Raw genomic sequence first — 27,172 nt, forward strand, 5'->3', positions numbered from 1 at the left:
AAGCAGAGAGAGTCAATTATCATATGGTTTCACTTATTTGTGGACCATAAGGATAACACTGAGGACATAGGAAGATGGAGAGGAGAAGTGAGTTGGGGGAAATCGGAGTGGGAGATGAACCATGAGAGACTGTGGACTCTGAGAAACAAACAGGGTTTTGGAGGGGAGGAGGTGGGGAGGTGGGTGACCCTGGTGTTTGGTATTAAGGAGGGCACGTATTGCATGAAGCACTGGGTGTGGTGCATAAACAATGAATCTTGGAACACTGAAAAAATAAAATTACATTAAAAAATAAAATCAAGTTCTACTGGCACACAGACACACCTCCTCATTTACGCACCATTCACAGCTGCCTTCTGTCTACGCAACAGAGTTGAGTAGCTGCAACAGGGAGCCACAGGGCCCACAAAGCTCCAAATATTTACAGTACTTTCTAGAAAGTGTGTGGACCTCTGCCCTAGGGCCTACCTAATTTCCCTGGTCCTGGAACTATGCAGCCAGCTACTAAGGACCAGGAAAGGACTCCCATGAAGCTACATTCAGAAATTCTTTGCTCAGAGTTTCAAAATAACTCTGCTTTGTACTCTTTTTCACATAAGGTCCCTTCCAACTGGGTTTTCTAAATTAACAGTCTTATTCTTTGGGGGATGAAACCTCAGAATGGCCTTTCCCCCTAGATTTTCCAGGAGGGCAAACTTTTTTCTTAAGAAACACTGATAAAGGACTTCATATGTAAACCATCTCATAGTAGAGAGGAAACACCCCAAAACACAGGGAAAATACAGTCTGCACACAACTCTCCTTCAGATCTACCCTCTTGCCTTTTCTATCTGAAGACATCTGGAAATGTAATACACACACACACACACACACACACACACATTATATACTTAATATTTTAACATAGGCTTATCTACTGAGTTATCAAATATTTTTATAGGCATCATCTCAAATTTCAATTGCTACTATCATTTAGTTTTTTAATTTATCTTAGTTTCTTTTAAAGATTTTATTTATTTATTTGTGAGAGAACATGAGCGAGCAAGAGAGAGAGCATGAGCAGGGGGAGTGGCAGAGGGACAGGAAGAAGCAGGTTCCGTGCTGAGCAGAGAGCCCGATGTGGAGCTCGATCCCAGGACCCCGGGATCACAACCTGAGTCAAAGGCAGACACTTAACTGACTGAGCCACCCAGGTGCCCCCCTTTTTTCCTATGGCCAAAATTTACAACAAAATTTGGGGGAGTGGGGAAATAAGTAACACATATCCCTGACCAAAAATAATTTTAATGTTTCTGCTTCTGATTTCTTTTTTTCCCCAATTCTGTTGCGATATAACAGACATGTCTGATTGTATTCACTCCCTGACAAAATGTTAAGTATATAAAGGACTGACAGTTAAACATAAACATCCCACCCGAGCTACCCAATTTCCTTCTCCCATGGTAACCATGGTAACCAATGCTGTGCGGTTTCTCTACAACCTTCCACAGACACAATATGCAAGAAAGCATTTGTGCAAAGATATGGCATGCAAACACAAGCATGTGTATAGGTATGATGTGCAAAAAAGTGTCCATGCAAAGACACAACATGCAAACATGAACACACATGTAGACAAAACGAAAGGGCAACACCTTTTTGATGAAGAGCCCACACAGCACCCAGTCTTTCCACACTTACACTCTCTCTGGACAATTGTCGGGTTGGTCCAGATACCCTCCATCCATGACAAATTTCAACACCTGTTCATTTGACAGGCCTTGGTAAGGCTGTTCTGCCAAGCTGGTGATTTCCCAAAGGACCACGCCAAAGGACCTGCCAAAGACAGTTCAAAGTAGTAACAAAGAAGCCATTAAAACACACACGTGCACGCACACGCACGCACCCCTCCTCGGTTTATGAGAACATGGTTGGCCAGTTAATTAAACAAATTCATGCTGCATTCAGAAATGCTTAGATTAGTCTCAGCTGAACATAAGTGGCCATACAAGGGTCCTTCCAACATGACATCTCCTCTGCTTTCTTGATCAAGGGGCTGTAAGGAAGGCAGGTTTTAACTGGCCCCCTCTTGCCAGTCACACTAATGCAACACCCCGGGATCCAAGCCCAGCACTGTGTCCACCAATCCATCCACCACTCACCACATGTCAGAAGAAGTGGTAAAGACCCCGTCCTTCAGGGATTCCGGTGCCATCCACCGCACAGGGAGCAGACCCTTGCCTCCTTTCCGGTAGTAATCCGTTTCATAGATGTCTCTGGTCATCCCAAAGTCTGACAACAAAGGGGTCATGTGGTCTTAACCTTCAGCCTACAGTCCAGGTGTCTCCTTCTTGCCCCATGCCTGGTAGAACCTTCAGATGGGCTTACCTGCCCCAGGTGTGTGCTCACCCGGGTGGTAGCCAAATCCCATGAGAATAGTCTGAGAGTACTCATGGGGATGTGGAGGGAAAGGATGGGCCACCACGTAACGGGAAGGAAAAGGAAGCACCAAGTGGCCAAGAAGCAATGTTTTAGTCCACAGCTTGGGAACCCCATTCTCAGCAATACTTCCTTCCCACCCATGACCTTACGGGCATCCCAAACCAAAGCGTGGAGTCTCTGCAGCCAACCTGATCTTCTCCACTAGGTACGGCCCCACCACTACCCTGATGCCCAGCTCAAGACCCAGGGTTGGGCCCCCTTTTGACCACGCCCCTTTCCTCATACCCACATCTAAGACATCGGCATGTTCTGCCCATTCTTCTTCTACATCCGCTCTAACCCAGCTCTTCCTCCCCATCACGCCAGCCCCACAGCCACCTCTTACCTGCAGGACCTTCCCTCCACCCTGACCCTGACAGCCCAATGCCCAAGAGAAGCTCCATAAATAGGGTCATATTATTTCTTGCTTCCCATGGCTAATGGAGGATAAGATCTCTTGGGATTATAAATAGGATGATATTCTGGCTTCCCTTGTTGATAATGTCATTTGGGATCATAAACAGAATCACATTACTTCTGCTTCCCACTGGCTCCTTAGGGTAATGGCTAGATGACTTACTGATTAATAAAGCCCTTCCAGGTCTGGCTCCTGCCTCTCTCCCTAACCACCCATCTCATGTTGCTCTGCTCCCCTCCCTGTTCCTTCTCATACACACCAGCCATGCTTCCAGCGTCAGGCCTTTGTATCTGCTGGAAAGCCCCCTGGGAGGCTGTCATTCATTTAGGTCAACTAATCCCGCAAGATTTGGCTGAAAGCCTGCCTCCCTACAGAGAGAGGCCTCTCTCCTCTCTACCATGGACTCTTTATTTCCTTCAGACCTCTTACGCCCAGTCTTCCTTCTCTTGTTTATACAGCTATTTTACTGTTCATCTTTGAACAGCCCCGTCCAGTAGAACTTTTCCATGATGACGAACGCCGTCTATGTTCACTCTGCCCAGTATGGCAGCCACCAGGCTCAAGGTGGCGACCGCTCACTTGCAATGTGGCCAGCGCAGCCCAAGGAATATATTTTTAATTCCAGTTAATTTAAGCTGACTTGGCTGTAAATGGCCACATGGGGCCAGTGGCTGCTGAGCCGGGTGTTGCGTGAGGGCAGAAAAACCGTGGTGACTCACCGATCATCAGTCCCATCTATCGGCTCCCAGTGTGGTGGCTTCCGCCAACAGGGAACGCCACTATTATCCAGAGCAGGAAATGAGCAAGTTCATGAGCAAGTGCAATTAAATTATAGACCGAGGTCCAGGCCCTCTCTGTACTATTGGAAAAGACTGACCTGCTCAGGACAGACATCTCTTGCAATCAGACTGGGCCTGGGCCACACACTTCCAAATAGAAGGCCAGACGCACCTCCAATTTTGACGGTGAAATCGTGGGCCACCATGCAGTTGCGAGCTGCGAGATCCCGGTGCACGAACTTCTTGGCATTCAGGTAGGCCATCCCATCGGCGATCTCCGCCGCCATCTGAATCATCTCTTGCAGGGTAGGGGGAGGGCGGCCGGGGTTATTCTAAAATTGAAACAAGGGGTGGGGTTCAGGGACCCAGCCACCTGCGGCCATGAGTGGGCGCCCCGCCGGGTCCCCAGAGCCTGCTCACCTCAGCCTCCGGCCGCAGGGAGCGGAGGTAGCTCTTGAGGTCCCCATGGGCCATCAGCTCCATCACCACCAGCGTCGGCTGGCCTTTGGACACCACCCCCAGGAGGCGGACCTGTGGAGCAAAGATCTTGGGTGAGGGTCCCGGGGAAGGTTGCCATCACCAAGGTCTCCCCGTCTGACATCGACATCACGCACAGCACCTTGCGTGGGGAGCCCGGCTCTGTCTGGCTCCAGTGCCAGGGTCAGTGCCTGGCGGGAGCAGAGGCACCAGGGGAGGGAGGGAGAATTCAAGACTCTCGGTCTTGCGGGGTGGGGAGCACAGAGACATGCCCAACACAGCAACACTCCAAGGCAGACCCTTGGAGATCTCCTCGGGGGAGCAAATCAGGCATGTTCCCACCTCCCAGGCTTTGCACTTGCTGTTCCCTCCCGGATCCACATGGCCCAGTCCCTCCGTCCTTAGCACACCTTCCCCACTCCCAAATGCCCAGCCCCCCGATTCTGCTCTCTTGATCCATCCCGCCACAGCACTGGCTCCTAATGACCTCCAGGAGGAACTTATTGGGCTTAGGGTCTGTCTCCATGGCTGTCCTGGACTCTCCCCAAGGACAGGAATCTGCCGCATCCAGGAGACAAGATGGGCTCAGCACAGAGCAGATCCCCTCAGCTATGCATGGCAGAGAAGAAAGGACACAAGGCTCAACGAGAAGCTGTGGGGCCACGTAGGAACAGCAGAGCAGGGAGAGTCTGTGCTGACTCGAGTGGGGGCAGGGATGGGGTGAACCATCCATCGTGTTTCAGAGTCACAAAGGCACCAGGAAGAGGAAGAGACAGAAGTTTCTGGAAAGCAAGGGAATGAGTCCAGCTCCATGCAAGGTGGGAGAGGATGGGATTTGAGAAGGGGGGAGGGAGGGAGCCTCCTCCACACCTTTACGGTGCTTAGCGGAGCGGGGGACAGGCAGGGGTCCACACCTAGAGTCCTTCTGCTCTGGGCAGGAGGAGGAGGAAGGACAGAGGAAAGGGAACAGGGGAGCAGGCGCGAAAGGACGTCTCTGCCTGCTTCTGGGCAAACGTGGGACTCACCACGTGATGACAGGTGAAGCCCTTCATGACTGAGGCCTCGTTGAGAAACTCAATCCTCTCCCGCAGACTGGCCGACTCGTTGACCGTCTTCACCGCCACACGGGTCTCCGCCTCGCCCTTGACGATGTCCCTGGCGTTGCCCTCGTACACCATGCCGAAGGAGCCCTGCCCCAGCTCCCGCAGGAGAGTGATCTTCTCCCGAGGCACCTCCCACTCGTCCGGCACATACACAGAACATGGAAACACTACTCCTCATTGATCTACACGGTGTCCTCGGCGGACACCCGGGGAGCCCCCAGCCGCCTCTTGCTGGAACTGCCCCCCACCCCGCCAGGGGAACGTTCATTAAGGGACTTCTGTGGTCCAGGCCTTGTACCAGGCACTGGGCGCAGAGCCAAGAACAGGACAGGCGTGGGTCCCTGCCCTTCCTGGAGGGGGCAGCAGAGGCTTGGGATGGAGCCACCATCGGTCCAGGCTCCCAGCAAGACCTGAGCTGGGCCGAGCTGGGCCGAGCTGGGCCGAGCTGGGCCGAGCTGGGCCTGCCTCCTCGTCCTTTCAGTTTGATCTAAAAGCCCTGCCACCCCACAACTCTACTTCCCATCTGAGGCTGTTTTTTCTGCCAAGTGCCAAGGGGATGGGAGACCACCCAGCCTGCTAACCGCTGGCCATGCCAGTGAGCCCATCCAGGGCCAGTGGATCGACAGGCAGGCTGCAGTCGTGCAAAGGAGCCCCAGTGAGATCAAAAGATCTGTCCAGCCTAGCAGATCCCAGCTGGCAGACCCACCGAACTGCGAACTAACCAACGCTGGCTGTTTCAAGCCACTAACTCTGGAGTGGTTTGTTATGCAGCAAACGATTTGCAGACAAATGCACAAAGGCCTCATAAGAAAAGCCAGAAAGGCTCCAGCCTTCCTCCAAAGGGGGTGATAAATTGTGTCCCTCCCCAGAATTTATGTTGACATCCTAGCCCTGGTACCTCAGAATGTAACTGATAGGGCCATTCCGGAGGCAATTCAAGTTCAAATGAAGTCAGTGGGGAGGCTGTAATCCCATGTGGCTGGTGTCCTCGGAAGAAGAGGACATTTGGACACAGACATGCACACAGGGCTGACCATGTGAGGACCTGGGAGAAGACAGTCGCCCACAACCCAAGGAGGGAGGCTTCAGCAGAAACCAACCCTGCTGACACCTTGATCTCAGGTCAGACTCCCAGCTTCCAGAAATGCAAGGAACTAAAATTCTGTTTCTGAAGCCATCCATCCAGTCCCTGGTGTTTGTTCCGGAAGCCCCAGCAACCGATACGGTCACCAGGGCACCAGGCAAGGACGCTGGAGGAGATGAGCACACACACATGCTCCATGGGGGTACCCTGCCCCCAGGGCTCTGAGCCTGGCTCTTTCCCTGGGCGTTCCCCTTGGCCCAGGCCTTCCCAGCCTTAGAGACCCTTGAGTTCCAGTTTCCAGCTTACACGGGGCACCCTTGTGGCCTCGGTCATGGCTGCGTTCCCTGAAGGAAGCGGGGCAATTGGGAGGAGAGGCAGCCCTGTGCAGCCTTCCCGGCCTCACCCCTCCCATGGGGTCCGACAGCAGCCCTGAGGCTGAGCTTTCCTACCTCCGATGTGCGGTAACAATGCCATCCCCAAGCCGGGAGAGGGAGCTCCTCCATCCGCGGTCACTCCCCCCTGCTCCTGGCCCCTGCACACATTCCCACCCAGCACGACCCCCTCTTCCAATTTCCCTACTCTGATGTTTTAGCATCTGGGGCCTCGATGACCCTGGAGGGACTGCCCCTCCCAAGGGCGTCCAACCCCTACAGACCCTAAATGACTGGCCTGTGACAGTACCTTCTGCCTGCAAAACCACCATCCAGAGCCCAAAGCCTCACCCTTTTCTCTAGACGGTCCGATCACCCCAGGGCCAGCCCCCACACCCCAGAACCCACTCAAATCATTCAAAATAGCAAGTCCTTGGTCTTGCCCTGCCCTGCCTTGCCTTGCACACCACAATAAACGTTCTTGTCTTCCTTCTCCCACACTCCCTCAGCAGACCTGATGAGAAGACATCCTGGGCGTCCTTACAAACATCCCCCCCAGGATCCCCCGGCCACAGCGTTCACGCCTCCAAAGTCACTTTCTGATTCCTGCTGCATGACGTCCTTTAGAAACTTGAAACGTGGCAGATGCTTTCTCCTTGGAAGGAGAGCGTCATCTGCAGGGGCCGCCCAGCACGCTTCGGTACGATCCAGGGAAATCCAGGAGTCAGTCCAACGCTCCCGCCGCCGGCATCAGCGTCCCACCCGCGGTGGATGTGTCCCCCGTGCCCACACAGCCGCCTGCGGACCCCATCTCACCCTTCGTTCTTGTCTTCCCTGCCTCTTACCCCGTGTCTCATTTTGGCTCCTGACCCCCACCTGCCAACCTGGATAGCAAGTCCGCACGGCCCTCTGGCTCTGACCCTCCGCGCAGTCTCTGGCGCAGGTCCCAGGTTCCACTCCCCACTCCCCCAACAGCTGGGACGCCTGACTCTCTGTCAGCCTCCCAGCCGAGCCCCTGGGGTGAGCCCAGCTAGATCAGCCTAGCCAAACAGGTGACAGACAGCGGGTGCCTCGTTGCTCCCGGTAATACGGTCTCGCAGCAAGGGGCAGGTCTGCGAGCTCACGTGAGCGAGAGGTCTCAGCTCAGCCTCCCTGGGTGCCGACCCCGGACTTGCACTTGACACTGATGGCCAGGGACCCCAAAAGGCAGGATTCTGGCTACCCAGGAGTACGGGGATGGTACTCACCATCACTGGCACTGAGGTACTCAGGGTTTGAAGACGCATACAGCGGTCCCAGCGGCCCATCCGGCTGCCTGGAAGTGAAGAAGGAAAACATTCCAGCTTGATATCCTCAAGGGGCTCTGGGTCACTCGAAGGGGGGTTTACAAGCTCCCCAATGCCAATGACGGCCCTTAGCAACAGCATCCCTGTGACCCTGGATATGGTCTGGGGTGTCGTACAAGCCCATCAGATGGCTACTTAAATATGCATCAACATGGGACCATGAACCATAATTTACAGTTGTCCTTACTAACACCTGAAAGACACTCGCCCTTTGCTGTTCTCACCCCAGCTCACCAGAAACAATGGCTAAGTTTTCGGGAAACTGGAGAGCAGGTTGTTAATATAATCATCCTCCAAAATTAAATGATACAGGCTGACGATTACATAAAACGATACTAAAAGTTGGGGCGCCTGGGTGGCTCAGTGGGTTAAGCCTCTGCCTTCGGCTCGGGTCATGATCTCAGGGTCCTGGGATCAAGCCCCACATCGGGCTCTCTGCTCACTGGGGAGTCTGCTTCCCCCTCTCTCTCCGCCTGCCTCTCTGCCTACTTGTGATCTCTGTCAAATAAATAAATAAAATCTTTAAAAAAAAAAGATACTAAAAGCAAAACTCACCACTTCCTAATTATTATACTGCTTCTTACTATCATCTGTGGTAGGTCTGTAGCTTGAAAACTGGCCACAGTAGGAATATTTACACCACAGAAAGAAACAGAAGCACTACAAACCAAGACCAGATCTACTGTTCCGTTGTCTGTCCAGGCTTGAGAAAGGGATGGCAAAAAATGTTAACAATGCAGAATAAGCTTCAAAGTGTGTCATCTGGGGGCACCTGGGGGCACTCAGTCCATGAAGCAGATGACCCTTGATTTCGGCTCAGGTCATGATCTCAGGGTCATGAGATCGAGCCCTGCATTGGGCTTCACACTCAGTAGGAAGTCTGCTTGAGATTCTCTGTCTCCCCTGACCCTCCCCCGGCTCTTTCTCCCTCTCTCTCTTGCTCATGCTCTCTAAAATAAGTAAATCTTAAAAAAAAAGATGTCATCTCTGTGGCCACGATTTGCAAATGGCAGGAAAAAAATTTGAGAAAATGTTCCTTCGGTATCTAAAAGTCACTACCTGACCAAGCAAAGTCACTTCTTTAATGATGAACCTCCACATCTTAGTTCATTTTTACCTTCCTCTTTAATGAAAACAAAGTATCAGTCAACAGGTTGGAGCCATGTTCCTGCATCACTCGCAACCATAGGCTGGCTACAGAGACAAAGTTTCGGGGGGTGGGGAGAGGCGGGGGGAATCAACCAAAGCATTTGGTGACAGTCAACCAGCAGGAGGGCATTTATGATCCAGCGTTACGATTGTATTACGATCATTAGCTGTAAGTTGCAGGCCACGCCCATCCCTTATGTCAGTCAAACTGACCATAAACTGAGCTAGCGCTCGCTCTGTATCTAGGCACGGTTGCTTTCCCGGAGAGCCCGTCTAACCATTTATCCGCACACGGCTGTACCCACCTCTTCCGCAGGAACAGGTAAATACTTCCAATCACAACACTGAAGAGAAAGACAAAGATCAGGGGGCCGATGATGATTTTTGCAATATTCGATGGGACATCTACTGAAATAGAATAAGAAGACAAATGGTTCACATCAAAATGTGTTCCTATCACAAATCACACCCACGCCTGTAACGGCAAGCCACACGCTCCTGCCCCCTCTCTTGTTCGGAGCCTCTCCGCTGGTCACCTGAGCCCTTCTTTTCCAGCAGTCCCGAAACACTGGCTGGTTCCATGGGGCAGGAAGGCAGGCTCAGAGGCTCCCACCCCCAGACCACACCGCCCACTGCCAGCCTTCTCCCTCCGCCATGCAGGGCCAGCTTCACAGGCACACAACCCAGGCCATGGTCCAAGTCCCCACACTTGAAAGGCCCTGCTCCTTAATGCCCCACTGCCACCACCTTGAAAGTCTTAATAATTTTTAGGGGCGCCTGGGTAGCTCAGTCATTTAAGCAACTGCCTTCAGTTCAAGTCATGATCCCAGGGTCCTGGGATCAAGCCCTGTATGTGGGAAGCTTACTTCTCCCTCTCCCTTCGTCCTTCTCCCAACTCATGCTTGTGCTCTATTTCTCTTTCTAAAATAAATAAAATCTAAAAAAAAAAAAAATTTCTTAATAATTTTTAAACAAGGGGCCCTGCATTTTCATTCTGCAGTGGGCTCCGCAAATTAGACAGCCGATTTTCATCCAAACAACACCTCTCACAGATGAAAAATTCACCAGGAAGGGCCCTGTGTGCTAAGAGGTCCTCCCCTCAAAAAAATCCTCTTAAATTTAGGGAAGAAATGCTATGGAGCCTTTTTTTTTCCTTTTTAAAAAAATTTGCATGTAAAGCCGAGTTGTCTGCATTTATAAACACACCCCTGTATTCAGACTCTCCAGGGCCAAGGAGGAAAATGCATTCTAAGGAATCACGGAGGGACCCTGGTCCCTGATTCCTAAGGTCTTTCCTATCAACAGAGGTTTACCGAACACTTAGGAAAACACCAGGCGCTAAGTGAAGTGCTCTGTGCTGGTTGATTTTATTTAATTATCACACAAGCCACGGTGGGAGAGGCTGTGACTAAGACCAATCACCAGACTGGGAAAAGAGACTCAGAGACTGGAGGGGTATTGCCCCAAACCCCAGAGCGGACCCACGGTGGAGCAGGAATTTCAAGCCAGGCCATCTGCGGACGTGCTTAGCCACAGCCCCACGCTGCCTTCAGTGGCCAGGTATACCCCGAGACCTCTTGTCCCTCCCTGAAGTCCCAGCAAACTGCCTCCTCCCCTTCCCGGCAGCTCCTGGACACAGAAAGTCTCCGTCAATATTTGGTGGTTGAATGAGACACGAGAAAAGGAAACCTACTGGCCACACGTGGTTGTCTGCATGTCCCTTCCTCCCTATCCCTTCTTCCTTAGGAGCAGGGAAACTGAGGCCACCAAGTAGCCGGGACTTAGCAGGTCTGGAGACACAATCTGAGAGTCAGGCTGCACCCCCGTCTCAGCTTCCCAGACCCCACAGTCCTGCTCATGCCTCCAATTCCCATGGCCACGGGAACCAGGGTGGAGAAAGGGAAGCACCCAGTGTGCAAAATTTGAGAGCTCTTGCTCTGGGTCACGGGGACGCAGGGTCAGCCCCTGGGGGTAAGCACCTCCTTAAAATGTGCACCCCCGGTTCCTTGCTTGCCTCCCTGTTAGAAAATAAAGAACTGTAATTTTCCAGACTTTTTGGCATCTTTAGTAATGCTGCATTGCATTTCCTCAAACACATATCTTTTCTGGACATCTCTGTTCATTTCCTCAGGATAAATTTCTAGAACCAGAATTGTTGGTTCACACAGTAAGAGCCTTTATAAGATGTTTGATACATATTTTTCAAGTAGTATGCTTTAGGGGAGGTGGTTCAGTCAGGAAAGTGTCTGCCTTCAGTTCAGGTCATGATCTCAGGGTCCTGGGATTGAGCCCCCATCAAGCTCCCTGCTCAGCGGGGAGTCTGCTTCTCCCTGTCCCTCTGTCCCTCCCCTCAAGCTCATGCTTTCTCTCTTGCTTGGTGTCTCAAAAAAATCAATAAAAGTCTTTAAAATAAAGTGCTATATTGTAGCATTCACCAACCACAAAAAGAATGTCCATGGGTCTATACTCTTGGACAGCACTGAGTACTATAACTGAACAGAAACAAACGCCTTGCCAATTCGATAAATTAAAAATTACCTCTTGTTTTAATTTCCTTCCTTTTTTGGTGTGGTTTTGAGGTTGGACTTTTTTTTATGCTTTCTATCTTTTATATTTCGTTTTAAACTGGCTATTTACATTGTCTATGCTTGTGTTAGGACTTATTTATATCTTCTACTCATGTACGACATATATATATATATATATATATATATATATATTCATTTTATAACAAGGATATTAACTCGTTGTCAATGATGTTACAAACTTTTTTTCGCACTTTGATATTTTCCTTGGAATTTTATTCATGGCAGCCCGGGTTCTTGAGAGACTCCAAATTCTTGAAATATCCTGGGTAATAAGAGTGTCTTTATTATTGATGAGCCCCTTGGAACAGACCTGAGCTTATGCTAAGAGATGAGATGACCCAGGATGCAGGCTAGTCACCGGCAGACCAAGCACGTCATTGGAAGGCTGGACCGGAGGGGCTGCTCCAGGGAGCAGAGGGGCCGGGGATGGAGTTCCATCACACAGCCAGCGATGTGTTCAGCAGTGCCTAGTGAGAGACACCCTCCACACCAAAGCCCAGAGGAGCTTCCCAGCTGGTGAACACATGGGTATGCCAGGAGGATGACGCCACATGTCCTGATTCCACCGGGAGAACACACAGGAGCTCAGCATCCTGGACCCTCCCGACCCTCCCTTGTATGTCTCCTCATTTGGGTGGCCCCGACTGACAACCTTTATAATAACACCGTCCTTGTAATCTAGCACTTTCCTGAGCTCCATGAGCTGATCGAGCAAATGACTGAATCTGGGGAGGGGGAGGTCACGGGAACCCCTGAGTTTGTTGCCAACTGGGGGTGCCAGCTGGAAGTGCAGGGGGCTTGAATAACCCCTAACTTATAGCCAGCATCTGAAGTAAGGCCCGTCTGGCTGGGAACTGTGCTCCTAACCTGGCAGGGTCTGTGTTCACCCCATTAGGCAGCATCAGAATGGTGGTGCTGCACGCCCAGCTGGTGTCGGGACGCTCATCCCAGCCCTGACCCTGGCTGGAGCCTTCCCAGCAGGAATCACTTCCCACTTTCTGAAGTCCCACCAGGCCTGGTATGTGAAAATCCAGCCAGGCAAGCAGAAGCTTTGTCACCCCAGTCCATCGCAAGCTCCCACTCCTCCTGGTCTAGAATCTCCCCTCCTTCCAAGTCATCTGTTCACTCATTCAAGTGTCTAGGCTCCGACCACATTCCAGGATGACCGCCTTCTTTTGTCCCCACTTGTACATTCTTCCGGGTCTCAGTCAAGGTGTCACCTCCTCCAGGAAGCAGTCCCTGACCAGTTCAGCTTCCCCAGCCTCCCACTCTACTGTCCACAGTGTGCTCTGCGCACGCGATGGCAGCACTCACTCCCTGCGTATCAAGAGCACATCTGACACTCCACAGGCAAGCTCCCATGTCCTCCCTTGGAGGGCACAGCCCATCAAAAATCAAGTTTAGGACACTAGTAACAAGAGCTAATGTGTTCATCTAACATGCCCTGGGATAGCCACTTGACCTGCATAATGTCACTGAAAACTCCTTTCACCCCCAAGGCAGTTGGGGGGGTTCCTTACTCTCCCCATGGTCAGATAAGAACACACAGGCTCAGAGAGGACAAGCACATTGCTCAGGTCACACAGCAGCACCAGCAGACCGGGACCTGGTCAAGTCCGGGGCCAGCGGGCATAGCCTCCGAGCTTCCCTGGCCATCCTCTGAACTGCCCTGCCACGCCCAGCCCCAAGCCCAGACTTACAATAATCTGTCACGTAGAAATAGGTGGCTTCTGTCCAGGAGCCGTTGCCTGCCAGGGAGGTGGCCCGGACTCGCACGCTGTAATTCCCCGGCGGTAGCCCGCGCAGCCTGCAGCCCCGCTCCAGAGCGAAGTGTCTGCGGGAGACACAGAGGTGCAGCTCCTGGAAGACAGGGGGAGGCGCGGGGATTGTTCTCGGCCATTCTGGAGCGCCCATCCCTGGCAGGAAGGCCACAGAGGGAGGAAGGTGCCATCAGAACACCGAGCGCCCAGGCCGCGTCAGGACCGTCACAATTTCCACATGCTCGCTCTCCGGGGAAGGAGGCAGCTGCAGAGGCTGTCATCGTGGGTAAAATCTGACCCTTCCTAAACCACAAGCCATGCGTCTGACCTGGACCGGGTCATTTCCTTCTTGTGACAACCCCACTGGGGCTCAGCCTCATGCTAGAAATGAGGACACGGGGGTCCGGGCTAGGGGGGCCACAAACTTTTGCTGTCAAAGGGGCCAGATGGTCACCCACTCACCCACATGAATGACCCACAGCGCGAAAGCACCCAGAGACCCACCCCAAACCCATAACATCCGTCCACAAGCAGACGTGGTTGTGTGCCCACGGAACACTGCAGAGGCCCAACGCTGAGCTTCACGTTAAGTGGGTACGTGTCGTCACACTATCCTTCTCTCGACGCTTGGCATTTTTCCAGCCACTTTCAGACAGGAAAGCGATTCTTAGCTCTAAAGCTGTATGAACACAGGCGTACAAAAATAGTCCACGGACCGCTGCTTGAGAGACGGAATGGTTGGTGGGAGCTCTCCTAGCAGGTAAGTGGCTGGGCCAACCACCCCTGTTGAGTCCAGAACCACGTGGCTCCTATCCTTTTTGGAACCACTGTGAGGCACTGTCACCAGGCCTCTAGAAAGTCCCAGAAGGCCAGGAAAGAAGAGACCCACAGCACCTAGATCAAATTTCAGGCTTTGCCCCCACATCTCCTGGCCTCAGAACCAAAGGCATGCATGGGCTTAATGTCTTAGGGACACATGGTAAATCTTCCTTCCTCTGGTGCAGCCTTTTGCTTTGCTTTGCATTATGTGACCATTCTGAAAACAAGCAGGGCCCTACCTCAATCTCTGAAAACAGAGGGGACGTAAGACAAGGATACACGCCCCAGTGATGAGGGTGCAAACAGAGATCAATCCAGAGCTTAGTAGAAGAGGCAAGAGGCTCACTGGGAAGTGAGACCGTGAACCCTGCCCGCGTCCGGCCAATTTTTAAAAACTTTCCAAAACAGCTCCAAGTTAATAGTGCATGCAGAGAGCTGGACTGGAAAATTTCAGTGGGCAGAGAAAGAAACGTAAAAAACTCCGGTGCTCGTCATGTGACAACAACAGCAAGAAAACAGATCGGGCTGATTGGGCTAACGGCAGGGGTGGGGGCACCGGTCCAAAGGTCCGTCCAAGTCCGATGAGTCACCAAGTAGAAATGGGCAAATACGCAAATACAGAAACCAAAGGTAGCTGCTATCGGGGGACAGAGGGGAAGGGCACCCTCCTAGACTAGCCAGGGACCCCACACACCTCGAGGGGCGAGGGGACTGGGAGGGAGCATGAATGGAAGGAACTAGACAATGAGGCAGCTGTCTCCACAGACAGCAAGACCAAAAACGAAAAGGGAAACGAGAAGCAAAATCTGACAAAGAGTAAAGAAGCCAATTCCATGAAAGTCTGTGCCAATGAGACAGAAGCCCGAAACCATGGCAGACACTGAAGCGAAGGAGACGGGAACACCAACAGTGAGAAGCGATGCTCCTCCCCGAGGGGAGGGGGCGGTCCCCGGGGCCAGGGCCTCTTGGGCAGAGAGGGGACGAGGTAAGACGGCAAATGACTTGAATGCGAGGTTCAAGGAGAAAGAGCCGCCACAGTGAGGCAGCTAGACGGGATTTTGGCGTTGAACCCAGCAAATACCAGAAAAACAACAACAACAACAAAACCCCAAAAAACCAAAAACCAAACAAACAAAAAAACCTCCCACCAAACGCTGGAGAGAATTTTTGTAGAACTGGCAAAATCATACCCCAACAGTATTATTAATGGGGTGTAATAAATTGTTTTGCATTATTTTCTTACTTTATCAAAGCAATGCTAGGCAATAAAGAGAAAATGTGGGAGATGATCCACCATCTTTTTTTTTTTTTTTAAAGATTTTATTTATTTATTTGACAGACAGAGATCACAAGTAGACAGAGAGGCAGGCAGAGAGAGAGAGAGGGAAGCAGGCTCCCTGCTGAGCAGAGAGCCCGATGCGGGACTCGAACCCAGGACCCTGAGATCATGACCTGAGCCGAAGGCAGCGGCTTAACCCACTGAGCCACCCAGGCGCCCCGATGATCCACCATCTTGTCCATGAAAAGGTTTTTTTTTTTTTAAGTTACTATAATCTCTCACTCTCTCCTATTTGCCCCCTACCCACCCAAATCTCTGTTCCCCTGAAGGGCAAATAGGGCCAGTCTGTGTGGGATTGGTGCTGCTCCACGTGGGGCTGAGGATCTAGTAGGGATTCGTACCCGTGACCCTTGGACTCTAGGAAGAGGGGGAGGCAGACGCGCAGAAGGCAGCTGGGAGAACTTATGCCAACAGGGTAACCAACCCTCCCAGTTCACCCAGGACCAAGGGGTTCCTAGGATGGAGGACTTCAGTGCTCGACACTGGCAAAGTCCAGGGAAAGAGCCGGTCACAGCAGCAGGAAGAAAACCACGGAGGGTCTGCAGTGGAAACGTGTTGCCCATGGCCCGGAACCCACATTCCCTTCCCTGCTGCCCACAACATCCTGAAGGTTATGTTCCCCTGGAACTTCCTTTGGAAGCTGCCCCTCCCCCCTGAGGGGCTCTGGCCTCCCATCCTTAACCCCACCCCGGCTCCAGGGCCGACCCTCACTGCCCAAAGCCGCCCGAAAGCTGACAAGTCCCGTGGGTTCAGGGAAAGGCCCAAAACTCGGCCCAAATAAGCCATCCGGGAAATGCACATCAAGACCACAGTGAGATGCCACTCACAGCCACCGGCACGGCCCTACCCCAAAACATGGCCCAGAACACGGATTGGCGACCACGGGGAGAAGCTGGACCTTCAGACCCTACCTCTGGGGATCTAAAATGGTGCAGCCACTTGGGGAAAGAGCTGGCCTGGGATCCCGGAGTTCCATCCCTTGGTACGCGCCCAGGAGACCGGAAGCCACGTGTCCACACAAACACTTGCACGAGGACGCCCTGAGTGACTTTATTCACAACGGCCAGACGGTGAAAATGACCCGAATGCCTGTCTACGGGTGACGGGTAACAAAATGTGGTCCATCCATGTGATGGAGTATTTCTCAGTCAGGAAAAGGAAGCCACCGGGGGATGGACCTCAGAGACATTATGATAATGACAGAAGCCAGCAACAGAGGGCCGTGTGTTGTACGATTTGGTGCGGAGAACAGGCATATCCAGAGACAGAAAGTAGGTTAGCAGCTGACAGAGACTGGTGGGACACGAGGACGGGGAGATTGAGGCCTGGGGGGACTTTTTAGGAAAATACTCTGAAATTGATGTGATGATTGGCTCAGTCAGTGGAGTTTAAGATCCTGGTCTTGGGGGGTTGTGAGTTCAAGCCCCACGATGAGTGTAGCAATGACTTAAAAATTGTAAAAATCTAAAAAAAAAAAAAAAAAAAAAAACCACCATTATATTGAGTATTTTATTGTATTGTATTGTAAAGATTTTATTTTTAAGTCATCACTACACACGACGTGGGGCTTGAATTCACAACCCCGAGACAAAGAGTCACGCGCTCCTCCGACCAAGCCAGCCAGTCGCCCCGAACTGTGTATTTTAAATGGGCGTATTTTATGGTATGTGAATGTGTCACAGTGAAACTGTTATTATAAAACAAACAAACAGACAAACAAACAAAAATACTCATGCCCAAGCCTGACCTTATGGCTCCCAAAACTAAAAACTTAAACTCTCTGGCCATTTATAGAAAATGACCTCTGACCTAAGTGACCGGCCTCAACCGCAGATGGTAGGTTCCGGAGCCCAACAGTCTGGATTTAAGATGCTGGGCGTGTGACCCTGAGCAAGGGCACTCAGCTCCTCCACTGTCCACACTCCTGGCCAAAAAAAGGAGACACTAACAGATGCCACCTGGTCGGGTCACCTTGCGGTTCCAGCAGATGCTTGCAAAGGACTGGGTGCTGTGTCTGGGACGGGGGAAGGGCTCAGACCAACCCAAGGAGGTGATGAGGCTCATCTGCTTGAAGTCACACGGTCCAGGGGAGAATCGTCCGCAGGGGGATTCAAGCCCTAGCCTGCACCTCCTCTGGCAGGTGCAGACCCCCGCCCTTCTGCGGATGGTGATCCACCCACAGTAGTTACGGGCGCCGCTTGGAGCCCACGCCCGCCTACTGCCTGCTTTTGCAATAAAACGTTTCACCGGCACAGAACCATCCCCATGAGCATCCGTCTCCTCTTTCGGGCGGCTTTTGAGCTCCAACAGCAGAGCTAAGTATTTGCAACAGAGGCCGTTTAGCCGCGAAGCCAAACATGGTCCGTATCTGGCTCTCGACAGGGAAAAAGCTGCCAACCCTTGGGTGAGAACATCAGTCTTGGGTTTGAGTCCTGACTTTATTCTTCTGGACCCTGGACGAAAAATTCCTGGCTGCCTCTGGACCAAGCTCGCTGGATTATTATGAGGATTTATTGCATTTCATCGGTCCTGAGAGGCATATTATTTTCACATTTTGGCATTTCTGAAATTGCAAGGCAGCTTTAGAAGCAACACCAACTTACAATTAGAACTGGCAGTTTTTGTTTTTGTTTTTTTGTTTTAGCAGTGGCCGCTCATCATGCCTTAGACGTGATAAAAAAGGATAAAGGACATAAAACCGCATGTACATGGCTTCATACATGCGAGACACACAGTGACCCCTCAGGACAGTGTGGCTCCTTTTTTGTCCTTCTTAAATGCCATTATCTCGGGCATCTCTGCGTTCACCCACCACCCCGCACAGCGTCTGCCAGGAAATGGAAAGTTCCTTATTAAGAACCTGGGTGGCTCAGTCGGTTAAGTGTGTCTGCCTTCGGCTCAGGTCATGATGCAGGGTCCTGGGATCGAGCCCTGCATTGGGCTCCCTGCTCAGCGGGAAGTTTGCTTCTCCCTCTCCCTCTGCCCCCAGAGAACTCTGACTGAAGTGAAATGGGTCTCCTGTGATGTCAGGAGGAACACACATGCAGACAGCCATCGTTCATCCTGTAGGACAGAGCTGAAATGTGAGAAACTGAGGAAATAAGTCTGGAGATCGGCATTTCTCACCCACCTCCCTGGAAAGTTCTAAATCAAGGCATGGAGTCCCAATGACAATGCATTCAACAGGAGAAGTATTTGGGCCAGAATTTAAGAAGAGAAATGGGGGGGGGGTAGGTTCCAGCAACAGCTCTGAGGGACGTGCCCGAGCATCCGAAGGTCTTACCTCATCACCATAGCGTCGGTAACTCACTTCATACAGCACAATCAGACCGTTGGGTTCCTTTGGCTCCTGCCACATCAAGTGAACGACATTGTTCTCGAAGATTTCGTGGGTCACAGGGCCAACGATGTCGTCTGCCTTGGCTGTAAGGACAGTGCTTAGAGGCAGGCTCCTGACCCCCGGATCAAATCCCACCTCCAGCTGAGCAACCCACATCCAGCTGCTTGTGAAACTTTCCCATGAGGGAAGTGGACACGTAAAACTCAACATCTTCACGGGACTGTCTGCATACCTACCTATCCGTCTGTCCATCTCGCTCATATCCCACTGGTTCTGTTTCTCTGCAGAACCCTGATTAATACCATGCATGATATGTATTTCTTAATTTGACTTTATATTTCGTATATGTCTATGTGTGTGTATCTGCTGAAGTTGTATATTGGCTAGGGGAAGCCGGGCTCCCATAAAAATAAGAAACGATAAAGGCAGATTAGATACCCATCTACGCTGCCTACCAGGAGGAGGGCTGCCCCTTGGCGAGCCCAGGTCTCCTGGTGCTGGCGATGAGCCCACCCACCTTCGGGCATGGTCCTGGCGCTGACGTAGGCCGCCACGCTGCACCTCTCCTCGGGGGCGTCCTGGTTGCAAGCCTGAAGCTCGATACGGTAGCCGGTGAAATGACGCAGCCCAGAGATGACCAGGGACTCCTTGTTCACCACTTTCTCGAAAGGCTTGTGCTCCTCCAGGCTTGTAGGCGTGCTAGTCGAGGTGTTGGGGAAACCTGGAGCTGTGGGCACGGCCGCTGTCACGTTGGCAACGTCCCTGAGGGCCCTGCGTTTCCGCGATGGCCTGTCATGACAGCAGGACACACACATATACACACACGGTCATGTGATTGCTGTCTTGAAGATAAAAAAATGACGCTGGGGGATAAAAGTCTCAAAACCAAGGACGGGCAGGTGGCAATGCAATTAAATTCAGATTGCCCAGAATTACAACCCAGAGCAGCTTTCCAGGACACCCGCAAGGGGAGGGGGCTCCAGGACCATCATTGGGGGACACACACCGATATTCCCCTCAACATGCTTGATTTTAGGTTGTCACGTTGCAGATTAACTGGCCACCCCAGGTCAGTGTTAAAGACCAGATTCCCAGAGCATGTCAGAGTCTAACTTTTCAGGAACCTCATCAAATGGCATGAGCCCAGCAGCCCAAACTACTGGCCAGCATCACCTATCTAAACAGGAAAGACGCATCTTCTAATTCTTATGACCCTAGAGGGCATCTACATCATAGAAGTGACTACATTTCAATTCTTAGGTTAAAAAAAAAAAGTCTTACCACTCAGGTTGGTAAGGGTACTCAAAAAAAAAAAAAAAAAAAAAAAAGATAAAACCATGCAGTCAATACACATCCCCCCCCAATTAAGAAATTAAGACGTGAATGCAAAACCCTCAAAATTTATAAACACACATACACAAAAGCACAGAGAAAATTTAAATGACTCATCGTTCCGCTGCCCTCTGTTTCCTGGGGGCAATTTTTTCCCTAGAAATGTTATGTGTAGGTATAATGAGGACCAAGCGAGTTTTGTAAACCTTTGTTCGCTGGTTCTGCTGGAAACATGCATCAGAGAGCTTCCTTAAAACATAACACCTTAAGTACTTAGCACAGAATTTACGTTTTGTCTTTTTCAGTGGGAAGGTTTTCCCTCCCCGATAGGAAAGGAGCATATGCTCAATGCAGAAAATTGGAAAATGCTCAATTTAATGCACGAGCCATAAATTACTAACCATCCTCCTATTTTATTTAATACAGACATGCCCCCATTTTATTGCCCTTGGCACTGCGGTGCTTTGCAAATCCTGCATTTTTACAAACTGAAGGTGTGTGGCACCCTGCATGGGCCAAGTCTACCAGCACCATTCTCCAGCAACTTTTCCTGTGTGTCTCCGGGTCACCTTTTGGGGTTTCTGTTTCGCACTTTCTCATTATCATCGTATATGTCACGGCGATCTGTGATCGGTGAGTACGACTCACTGAAAGCCCCAAGGATGGTCTGCATTTTGTAGCAATATTTTTATTTTTTTTTAAGATTTTATTTATTTATTTGACAGAGATCACAAGTAGGCAGAGAAGCAGGCAGAGAGAGAGAGGAGGAAGCAGGCTCCCTGCTGAGCAGAGAGCCCGATGCGGGGCTGGATCCCAGGACCCTGGGATCATGACCCGAGCCGAAGGCAAAGGCTTTAACTCACTGAGCCATCCAGGCGCCCCGTAGCAGTATTTTTAAATTAAGGTGTGTGTACTGTTTTGTTAGACGTGATGCTAAGGCACTCCTAACAGACTATAGTCTGGTATCAACAGAACACTTACATGCACTGGGGAAACCAAAAAATTCAGGAGACCTGCTTTACTGCAATACCCATCTTAACGACGGTGGGTCTGGAACCGAGCCCACAGGACCTCAGAGGATGTCTGTATTAGGAGGATCCCAGGGTTTTCTGCTCTTATAAACACCACTTTGGTCACTGTCAGACTATCTTATCAGATCCTAAAACTAGACTCTTAGAAGGGAAATAGCTAGGCTGTGCCTGTTCATCCACACAGCAAAACTGCTCTCCCAGACATTTCAACTGATCGGGGGTCTCCCCAGCAGCCCCTCAAATGCACCTTGGGATAGCCTCATCAGTACTCAGGGTTAAAGGGTTCTTTGGGTTTTGTCTGTTTGTTGGTTTGCAGATTTTCAACCCAAGAGACTGACTGAAAAACAAGGCCCTTTTGCTTTGTTTGTTAACTCCTAATACCACTCCACGTGAACCTGTCTTTCCTTCCTTGGTCTTTTGTGTTTCTCTAAGGAACTCGTCCATCTTCTCCTATGACGTTCTTGCACTTTCCTCACTGTTCCTACTGTTACCCTGTTTATTCACTAAGGATATTAACACAGCTGGTGAGATTTCTGTAAATGATTCGAAACAGTCTTTCACGCGTATCCGGAAAATCTGAGAGCTCCACAGACGTTTACCTTTTTTCCTGTATAGTTAATTCTCCATGGGGTTACCAAAGTGGTATGGCAATTATGAAAGAGATCAAGGGATTGTCTCCTCTGTTTTCTATTCTATTGCTAGTGTATCACCAGGCTTTTTAATTTACATTGTACCTTCTTTCCCAAACTCTCCTCCAAGATTTTCATAGTTGCTATCCTTGGGTTTCCAAGGAGCACACTAGAAAAAGTTGGCACACTTTTCCTGTCGATGGTAGGAAGTAAAGATTTTGGATTTTGCAGGACCTGTGTCCCCAAGTACTTTTTGTCTCTACGCAACTTTCAACGGCTTTCCAGCTATTATAGCTTGAAAGTGGGAGTACACAAAGTATAAACAAATGGGTGTGGCTGCTTTCCGATGAAACTTCAATGACAAAAAGACGGGCAGCCAGTCTGTGACACCACAGTGAGTCTATCCTTGTACTGGACTGTTAATATAATGACGTTACTTCCCACAATCCACTCTTTGCTATTCTTGCCTTATTGCATTGGCTGGCTACCCAGGAAGACGTTAATTAGTAATGACGACACTGGGCTTCCTCCTAAATGGAACAGGGACAGTTTAAGTACAATGTTAGCTTGGCTGTTGGTTTCATCTAGGTAATATTTATTTACCTTGTAGCAGAAGTATTCTACTCCCGCTTTTCACTCATTTCCCTAAATTAGGAGTTTTTAATGAATTCTGTCTCATGAGATTATCTCATGATTTTCCTTTACTGGGTCCCTTGATGAATTATCCTCTCTGCTGATCGTAAACCACCCTTGTACTTCTGAGTGAAACTATATTGTCAGCACGCTGTTACATTTAGGACGTATGGATCTAAAGTGTCACATTGGCTAGTCCTGGGGTTGCTGCCAACATCACAGCTACATCATGTTCAGCTAAAGAGACATTAGGTTGGTTTCATAAAATGACCTGGAAAGACTTCCATTGATCTCTATGCTCAGAAAAAGTTTCTGTATCACATAGTTTCAAATAACTCACCTGTAAAATTCTCTGGGCCCAGGGCCTTTCTGAGACATAATTTTTACACATTTACCAAAGTTAGTGGACTATTTCATTTTTTCTGCTTCATCTTGAATCAGATCAAATTAAAACTTCCCTCCTCACCAAAAGCTTCAACTTGAATAACACAAGACTGTCCAGAGAATTCAACATTAAAATCTTCCTTTGGCCCTAGTTTCAGATCACCTGCTTTATTTCTAGTTACTTGTGGTTCCCATTCTTATATTTGCAAGTTGAGCCATCTGGATTCCCCTCCCTCACAATACATTTCTATTTTTTTACCTTTTAGGGTTTTTTTTCTTAACTTACAAGATCATTTAAAGCGACTAATTCGCATCAAAGCCCAAGCTTTGGTGATACTCTACAAATTTAAGATATGTGATATTCGCATTCCCACTATTTTCCAAATGGACTTTAATGCAGGTCTCTAGGTCTGCTTCTTCCAAAAGGTATTGAAGTGTTCAACTTTATATCACCAGGGAGGACTTTTCTGCTCAAATGTTTGAAGCCAATTTTTAGTTTCTACTGCACTGTAGTCAGAAGAAAAACCCTTTTGCACTAAGATTTTTTGTGTGGTCTCTTGATATGCAAAGACCAGTGACATTCTTGGACGGAAACCAAAGATACACCCATGTTAATAAGATTCAGAAATTTCCATCCAGGCACAAGTGGGCCTTTTCCCAAATGACCACGATACTGGTGCCTCAGGAAAAACTACTGGGAAATGGGTGTCCGCACAACTGGAAACATGAAAAGGTCTCATCAAACAAGCCGGATGTATATGCAATCACCCCCCCACCGCTCCACCGCTATCTGTGGTTTGGGATTCTCAAAGTCCCCGTGACCTTCACACCCCACAATCTCCTAGCAAACCACTGGCTCTCAACCAGGGGTGAGTCTGCCCCTCACCCCGCCACAAAGGGACATTTGCCATGTCTGTCTGGGGACATCTTTGGTTGTCACTACTTGGGGGACACGTGAGCAGTTACTAGCATTGTGAGTCCAGAGACCTGGGATGCCCCAACATCCTACCACACGCAGGGTGGGCCCCACAAGAGAAAATGATCTGACCCTAAAGGTCAGTACGCATCAGATTTGAGAAACACTCGATGCAGACCCCAAGCCTCAAAGGTCCAGGCTTTTCTTTTCTGCAGGTTATATTCCAAATGGCCACTAGAGGTCAGATCAGAGCCACACAAATAAGCCTGAAAAAATACAGCAGAGAGAGTAACATCCCTCCACATGACCCTGACTTGCCTTTCCAGTCTCCCCCCGCCCCACCTCCCCACCGCTGGCTCCTTCCAGGGGCCCGTGATTCATCCCAAGGCCTTCCTTTCCGCAGCTTCTCTGCCTGTCCTCTCTTCCAGGGCAACCCCACCTTGGTGCTTCAAGACACCAATCGCAGGGAAGCCGTCCCGTCCACAGGGGAGTTCAGTGACACGGCACGCCTGCAGCCCTGCACTTGTCACCCCAAATAAAAACATTCTGCCCCCTCACTACTTGCTGCACGTGGCAGAGACTCTGCGTTCCAGGCACAGACCAGCCCGCACCGTCGGTGCTGGTAAGTAAGTGTTTAGCGAGTGACTGCACAGAGGGCAACGTGTGGCATCTACAAGGTGCCCAGAAAGTACACCCCCCCCAGTCTATCTCTCTCTCTTTTTTTTTTTTTTTAAGTAAACTCTGCCCCCAACGTGGGGCTTGAACTCATGACCCAGAGATCAAGAGTCACCTGCTCCACAGACTGAGCCAGTCAGGCGCCCCTTGAGTCTACATTTTAGTTAAGGGTGTGTTAGTGCAGACTCGTTCCCAGCATTCACGCCCAGACCCCATCTGAGGATGAAGGCAGTTCCCGTATGAATTCACGAAGCCTCCCAGATTGGCACGGCAGCCCATCACATGCATTAAAGCCACGGAAGCCTCTGGAGTCTCAAAGGCACACGGCATGCTTCCTGCCCTGCCTGGCCCCCAGCGGCCATGCCGACCTCCTGCAGGGGAGTCGTACCTAGTGTCCTCAGCACCAGGGCTTGACGAGGATTTTCTGTGAAAACAAAACCAACCACTTTGAGGACAGACAAAACCCGTTCAGGCAGACCTCTGGCTTCTGACCTCTGGCTTCTGCCACGTTCCCTCTGAGCAGCCCGAGGGTGCCCTGCCCTTGACGGTGGACCACGTCTCCCACCTCCCAAATCACAGTGTCTCCCCATCAGATGCAGAGAACACAGCAGGAGGGGGAGGGAAGAATCAGAGAAAATACCCGACCGGCCCCAAGACCTGGCCAGCTGGGGTCCCCCTTCACATGCCAAACTTGACTACATTTAAACATCACAACTGACTCAGCCATTTCCTTAAGTCCAGCAGCATTTTGTTTTTAACGGGTAAGACGGTAACTGCCCCCCATGTCTGGGCTGTGACATTTAGTGCTCTTTGGACTCAGGGTCATGGAGGGAAAAAAAAAAAAAAAACAAGAAAGAAATTTTTTTTTAAAATGTCACACAACAGTGGTTCTGGGAAAACATCTATTCATGTGAGAAGCGATGGCAGGCATTCAAATGGACCCATTTTAGAATCTTATTTAATCCCAATGTCACCCTTTTGGGGTTTCGATCCACCTCTGGAAACAGCCCGTTGCCTCAAGACATTGCCAGGGACCCCATTCACTGAGGGAGGTGAGGGAAACAGGACAGGGGGCGGCTCACAGCCTACCCCCCTCACAGTTGCCAGAACCAGGTCGGGTCCCTCACCAGCTCAGAAACACTGGCTCTGGACCCGTGGAAGGGAGGTGACAGCTGCATCAGTGCGTTACCCTAAAGACTCAGAAACTAAAGGGGTGCACGCAGGTGCTGACATCGGGCAGGTCCCCCAGCAGAGGCTCAGCTGGCTCCAAACGTCCCCAGGGTCAAGGCTGTGAAGCCTGGGGGACTCATGCATTCTCACGGTCCTAAGAAGTAAGAGCTACTATTATCAGCCCATGGCAGATAAGTAAACTGAGGCAGGGAGAGACACGAGCCATTTACCTAAGCATCTCTGCCTCTGGGAAAGTCAAGGACCAGGATGAGTAGCCTGGGGTCGTCGTCACTGCCAACCCTCTCCCCGCCAATAGACATCGGCAGAGCCTTTCACTCGCTAAAGGAAACTCAACAGGCTTAACTAGGAGAAGCCTCCGGGTTTTGAAGGTGCCGCAGAAGGGTGGAGAGATGAACAAAGAAAATACTCTGAGCTTGAGACTTCGAGATAATTCAAGCACGGGGCCACGGGAGCATTCCTTCTGCCACAAAATCTAATGGAACTCATTTAAGAACGCAGATGGAGGCCCGAGGCTGGGCTAGGGTTTGGGCTACATGGGGAAGCAAATGTTGAGGGTTTTTCAGGTTTTTATTTTTTTTTTTAACTTTCCCCCGTCTGGAGTGCTTACTTGCTCTATTTCTTACTGAATCTCTTCCTTTACCCGCCCCGCCCTGGGTCTCCCCTTCACCTTGTTCCCCAGGTCATGACCGCCCCCCACATGGAGCCAACGAAGAGTCCTGACCTGGGGACGAACACCACATTGTGCAGGTAATCCTCAAAGGTCTTCCTAAAAGAGGACTCCTCCAGCTCCTTGAGGATCTGGGAGTCTGTCTTGGGGCAGGAGCAGCACTCGCCGGCGGACTCCTCGTGTTCACTCTGGTTGTGCTTCGGGGAGCCCTCAGCCTCGAACGGCGGAGACCAGGTCCGGGATGGCAGCTTCAACCCTAGAGACAGGCAGAGCAGGTGGCCTGGGATCCTTCTCCTCACCCCGCAACACACATGCCCCCAATGGGGTCCTTCTCAGAGGGGCTGGGCGCACGGGACATCTGTGCGTGTCAGGGTGTTCCAGAAACAGCAAGGTCACCCCATCGGGCTGGAGGAAGTGACCACTGCACAGTCTCAAATTAAGGAATGAGCTACGCACGCATCTTGGTGTAAAGCAGTTTGGACTGAGCAAAAAGCAAGTGCAAAGTCCCTGGGGTAGGGATTTCCCTGGCATACTGACAGACACCAAGAACCCCAAGGAGCTAGGAGGACAGGATGAGGGACAGGATGGTGGGAGGTGGGATTAGAAAAAGGCTGGGGGCGGGGGCAAGTGACAGTTGCATGAATGAATGAATCAGGCAGTCAACCATATAAAGTGACAGGA

The 27,172-nt window shown here is 50.7% G+C and overlaps 1 protein-coding gene across 4 annotated transcripts in view; it reads right to left on the reverse strand.

Moving 5' to 3' along the window:
* The window catches only part of LOC111161798 (insulin receptor), a 124,989-nt gene that overhangs the window by 2,181 nt on the left and 95,636 nt on the right, over window positions 1-27,172 (reverse strand). For 2 of the 4 annotated variants that reach the window (XM_022525766.1, XM_022525763.1), the window contains 11 exons: window positions 26,546-26,747; window positions 19,551-19,822; window positions 18,977-19,116; window positions 13,476-13,635; window positions 9,493-9,595; window positions 7,940-8,007; window positions 5,160-5,404; window positions 4,078-4,188; window positions 3,830-3,989; window positions 2,142-2,271; window positions 1,681-1,815 (listed from right to left, as the gene is read on the reverse strand). In XM_022525766.1, the coding sequence (XP_022381474.1) occupies window positions 1,681-1,815; window positions 2,142-2,271; window positions 3,830-3,989; window positions 4,078-4,188; window positions 5,160-5,404; window positions 7,940-8,007; window positions 9,493-9,595; window positions 13,476-13,635; window positions 18,977-19,116; window positions 19,551-19,822; window positions 26,546-26,747 (1,726 nt within the window). Of the gene's footprint in view, window positions 1-1,680; window positions 1,816-2,141; window positions 2,272-3,829; window positions 3,990-4,077; window positions 4,189-5,159; window positions 5,405-7,939; window positions 8,008-9,492; window positions 9,596-13,475; window positions 13,636-18,976; window positions 19,117-19,550; window positions 19,823-25,021; window positions 25,058-26,545; window positions 26,748-27,172 lie in introns of all 4 variants that reach the window. The other 2 variants (XM_022525765.1, XM_022525764.1) reach the window with 2 other exon arrangements.

Source organism: Enhydra lutris, unplaced genomic scaffold (genome assembly GCF_002288905.1).
Source record: "Enhydra lutris kenyoni isolate GAN:26980312 unplaced genomic scaffold, ASM228890v2 scaffoldscaffold86, whole genome shotgun sequence".
NCBI lineage: Eukaryota > Metazoa > Chordata > Mammalia > Carnivora > Mustelidae > Enhydra > Enhydra lutris.